Source organism: Corvus brachyrhynchos, unplaced genomic scaffold (genome assembly GCF_000691975.1).
Source record: "Corvus brachyrhynchos isolate BGI_N302 unplaced genomic scaffold, ASM69197v1 scaffold152, whole genome shotgun sequence".
Classification (NCBI taxonomy): domain Eukaryota; kingdom Metazoa; phylum Chordata; class Aves; order Passeriformes; family Corvidae; genus Corvus; species Corvus brachyrhynchos.
Window position 1 is genome coordinate 2,011,609 of NW_008237447.1, and position 3,545 is coordinate 2,015,153.

The 3,545-nt window shown below is 51.5% G+C and overlaps 1 protein-coding gene across 1 annotated transcript in view; it reads left to right on the top strand.

Moving 5' to 3' along the window:
- IGSF3 (immunoglobulin superfamily member 3) overlaps positions 1 to 3,545 on the top strand; it is a 69,653-nt gene that overhangs the window by 32,366 nt on the left and 33,742 nt on the right. The window contains exon 3 of the mRNA XM_017731422.1: positions 3,357 to 3,517. Within this exon, the coding sequence (XP_017586911.1) occupies positions 3,357 to 3,517 (161 nt within the window). The remainder of the gene's footprint in view (positions 1 to 3,356; positions 3,518 to 3,545) is intronic.

Genomic DNA, 3,545 nt, shown 5'->3' on the forward strand with positions numbered 1-3,545 from the left:
TCGTGTGGCGGGTGGCGGCGGGAGGGGCGTGGGCGGCTGGCAGCGTGATGGCTGGCAGTGAAGCCAGGACTCCCAGGTGAGCACTGTGCAGACTCACTTGTGTCCTGGTAAGCAAACTGATGTCTCTGAAACCTGAGCAGGGTGACTGGCTTGGGAGGAACTTCTCTTCCAAGAATGCACCTCCCTGCGTGCTCTGTCCTGCCCTGGCAAGCACCTCTGCAGTGTTCCCTGCTTTCTTTTCTGGCTGTGACTTCCAGCCCTAGTCTGCTCCAGCTTGATGGGCTAAGCCATGCCTAAGGGCTAAGCTAAGCCCTCCTGTTACACAGAGTCACAGAATGGGTGAGAGTGGAAGGGATCACTGAAGGTTTCTAGTTCCATCTCCCTGCTTGAGCACATTACTCAGGATTGTGTCCAGAAGGCTCTTGAGTATCTCCAGAGAAGGAGCCTCCACAGCCTCTCTGGGCAGCCTGTTCCAGTGCTCTTGTCATCCTCACAGAAAAGAAGTTTTTCCTCATGTTTCTCTCCTCCTACTGTTCAGCACTGCCTGGCTGCATCCTCCTGACACCTGCCCTTTGGATACTTGTATACACTGATGAGGTCCTCTCTCAGTCACCCCTGACTGGTGCAGGCCAGTGGAGTCTGTGCCTTGGAGCGGTGCATGAGCCCCAGCAGACTTTTTCCCCCACTGTGGGAGTCCCCAGTGCTCAGTGTGCTCTTGAAAGGAGTTGTGACCTGCTGCCATGTTCAGCTGCCTCTTGAGGATGGCATTTTCTCTTCTCCTACCAAGTTCCCCCCTCCCTGAACATAGTACCCGAGGCACGTCTTGCAGGGTAAATAAAACAGCTGTTTGTGCATTGCTGGCCAAGCGTGAGAGTGGTGGTGTGAAGCACAGAGCCTCCCCGCTGGCCCAGCCACCTCAGGGCTCTGGCTTGTTCCTCCCTGATCATCTAATCCTTCAAAAACTGGGCTTTCATTTATCAAACAGGTCTCAAGTCCTCCTGGTTAGGAAGGCGGTGCTGACTATCTGGGAATATATGTCTCTGCCATGCCGATGTAAGACAACAGCCTTAAGGCTGTGTGCAACCCAAAAGGTCTCACCATTTCCTCTCACTGGAAGATCTTGGTTGGCTCTTTCAACTAAAGTAGCAGGAGGAATGCAGCACAGTGTGTCAGGTGTTACCACAGTTAAATTACAGCTTCAACCACATGCCGACACCTCCTGATTTTCCTCCAGGAGTGCACTTTGCAGAAACCTGCCTACATGGGATAAAGGATGCTAACCCTCCAGCCGGGTTATGACCTGGAAATACAAAGTCATGGTTCCAACTGGCAAAATTAAGTCTGTGCTAGCCTCCAACCTGCTCAGGGAATGGTGTGGCAAGTGCTTGCCTGAGGCCCAGCCTTCAGACAGGCTTCCCAGCATTACTCCCAGGAAGTGGGCAGCTCCACGTCTGGCAGGCCAAGTGCCTGTCCCCTCTTGGAGCATGACCTGGCTTGTCCTGCAAAGCCAGACAGGCTCCTGGGGTCAGCAGCTCCCTGAGCTTACCCAGAGAGTGGCTGTGCTGCTGAGCAGGGCCGGGGGGCACACAAGGGATCTGGTGGGGTGCGCAGGGCTCTCAGATCCGGGGAGAGAGGACAGGCACGTTTCCTTCTCAGTTACCTGCTTTCACCCCAGAAGGTGTTACACAGAGGCTCTGCATTCAAAGCATCTCCGCGGGAAAGTCACTCCAGCAAGATGATGATGAGGCTTAATTTATTTAAATAACATAAGAGAAGTTGTAAGAGCCCATGGCTGGAGGGCGAAGAGAAAGGAGCTGTGCATCTGTGGAAATTACTCAGTAAGGGTTGAAATGAGAAGTTTAAAGCTGCTTGTGCCGGCAGCGTGAACTGGCAAGGTTAGTTGTGGCTGTCACCACTGTTTGGGAGGCAAGGGTAAGGGGAAAGGTGAAGCAACCAGAATCCTGGCCGTGGTCTGCCAGAAGCTATTGCCAGTGAGCAGGGGATGGGAGCTCCAGTGAGAAAGATGAGGGGAAGGGAGGGAGCAGAAGATGCGGTGGCCACAGGGACAGAGACAATGTCTCAATATAAGCAGCCTTACAAGGTACTTTTCCTGTTGGGCAGTAACCTGGGTGGTGAAGGTGTAGTAAAAGAAAATGCTCCTATCCGGACTGGATGTGGGAAGGTTTTCCTCTCATTTACTCCCAACTTGTTCCTTTTTTTCTTTGCCCTCTTCTGATTTTGACTTTCCTGCCATAAATAATCCCAGTGGTTGTCTCCGCTGCAGCTCATTGCTCTCTGTAGCAGTGCCTGAATGAAACAGATGCAGCTTCTGGCAGCTCAGCTAATTTTGTCAAACCATCCAGTGCTGTCAATGAAACCAAACTGAGATATGTTAATTATATTCCACTGGTACGTGGCAAAACCGTGGGCATTAACAGGCTCGCTAACACTGCCTTGTGTGCAGAGCTGGGGAGAAGGTTTACTTTCTTCTTTCCACGTGATGTTTCTTGAGACAGCAAAGTCTAGAAAGGCTTCTTTATTAAAAAGTCTTATCTTCTGGTGGTAGAACCTATTGCTAGATCCAAGCAAGGTTGAGGGGGCTGCACTTTTTGGTTTTCTTCCTGATTTTAGCAGCTATACTTCCTTTCCTCTGGTTAATCATCTGGAAAAGTAGCCAGCAGTTTTATTACCAAGTGCCTTGGCATGGCTGTGTCCTGGGAGCCAGCACTGGTTGGGATGCAGTTGTATTGCTGCCCTTAGAGGAGACAGTTCCCTCTGAATGCAGAAACCCCTTCCTTTGGCCTGAGGGGGTCATTAACAGATGAAATTATATAAACAAAGGAGAAGGGAATTGGATCTCCTGACTTTTTTTATAAGGGAAGATTAAAGGAACTGAGTATGTTTGTCTTGGCCCCATCAGTGACTGAGGAGGTGTGAAGACCCTGCCAGGGCTAAGGAGTGGCTGAAGGATGTGGGCAAGAGGGGGGTCACAGAGCATGCTGGGGGGCACGTGATGGAGGAGAGGCTCCTTGTGACAAAATGCCTTGTTGGGAAATTAAATTAAATCGTGGTGCTCTGCAGCGTGATGGAAAATCTTGTTCAGTTGTTGAGGCCCACTGAGCAGGAATTTAAGCACCACACTGGAGTTTGTGCTGCAGGTCATGGTCTTTCCCAGCCAATTTTCCTTTTCTTAGGGGCTAAATGTGAGTTAACACAGCCTTGCTAATAATACTTAATGTTTAATTGCAGCTGTAAAAAGAAACCTCTCCCCCAGCTCTCTTTTAAGACGTTTGGCCTTTACACTCAGCATTTCGGCATTGCTAACTCTAGGCCGTTTGTGTCCCTCTCTGCTGCAGTGATCCCCGACTCGCTGCGGGTGACAGCGGTCCCGCAGACGCTGAGCAAGGTGGAGCACGACTCCCTGGAGCTGAAGTGCGAGGTGTCCAAGAGCACAGCCCAGCACAGCCACGTGTCCATCGCGTGGTACCGGCAGCGAGGCAGCGAGGCGCCCGTGGAGGTCATCTCCCTGAGCCGCCACTTTGTAC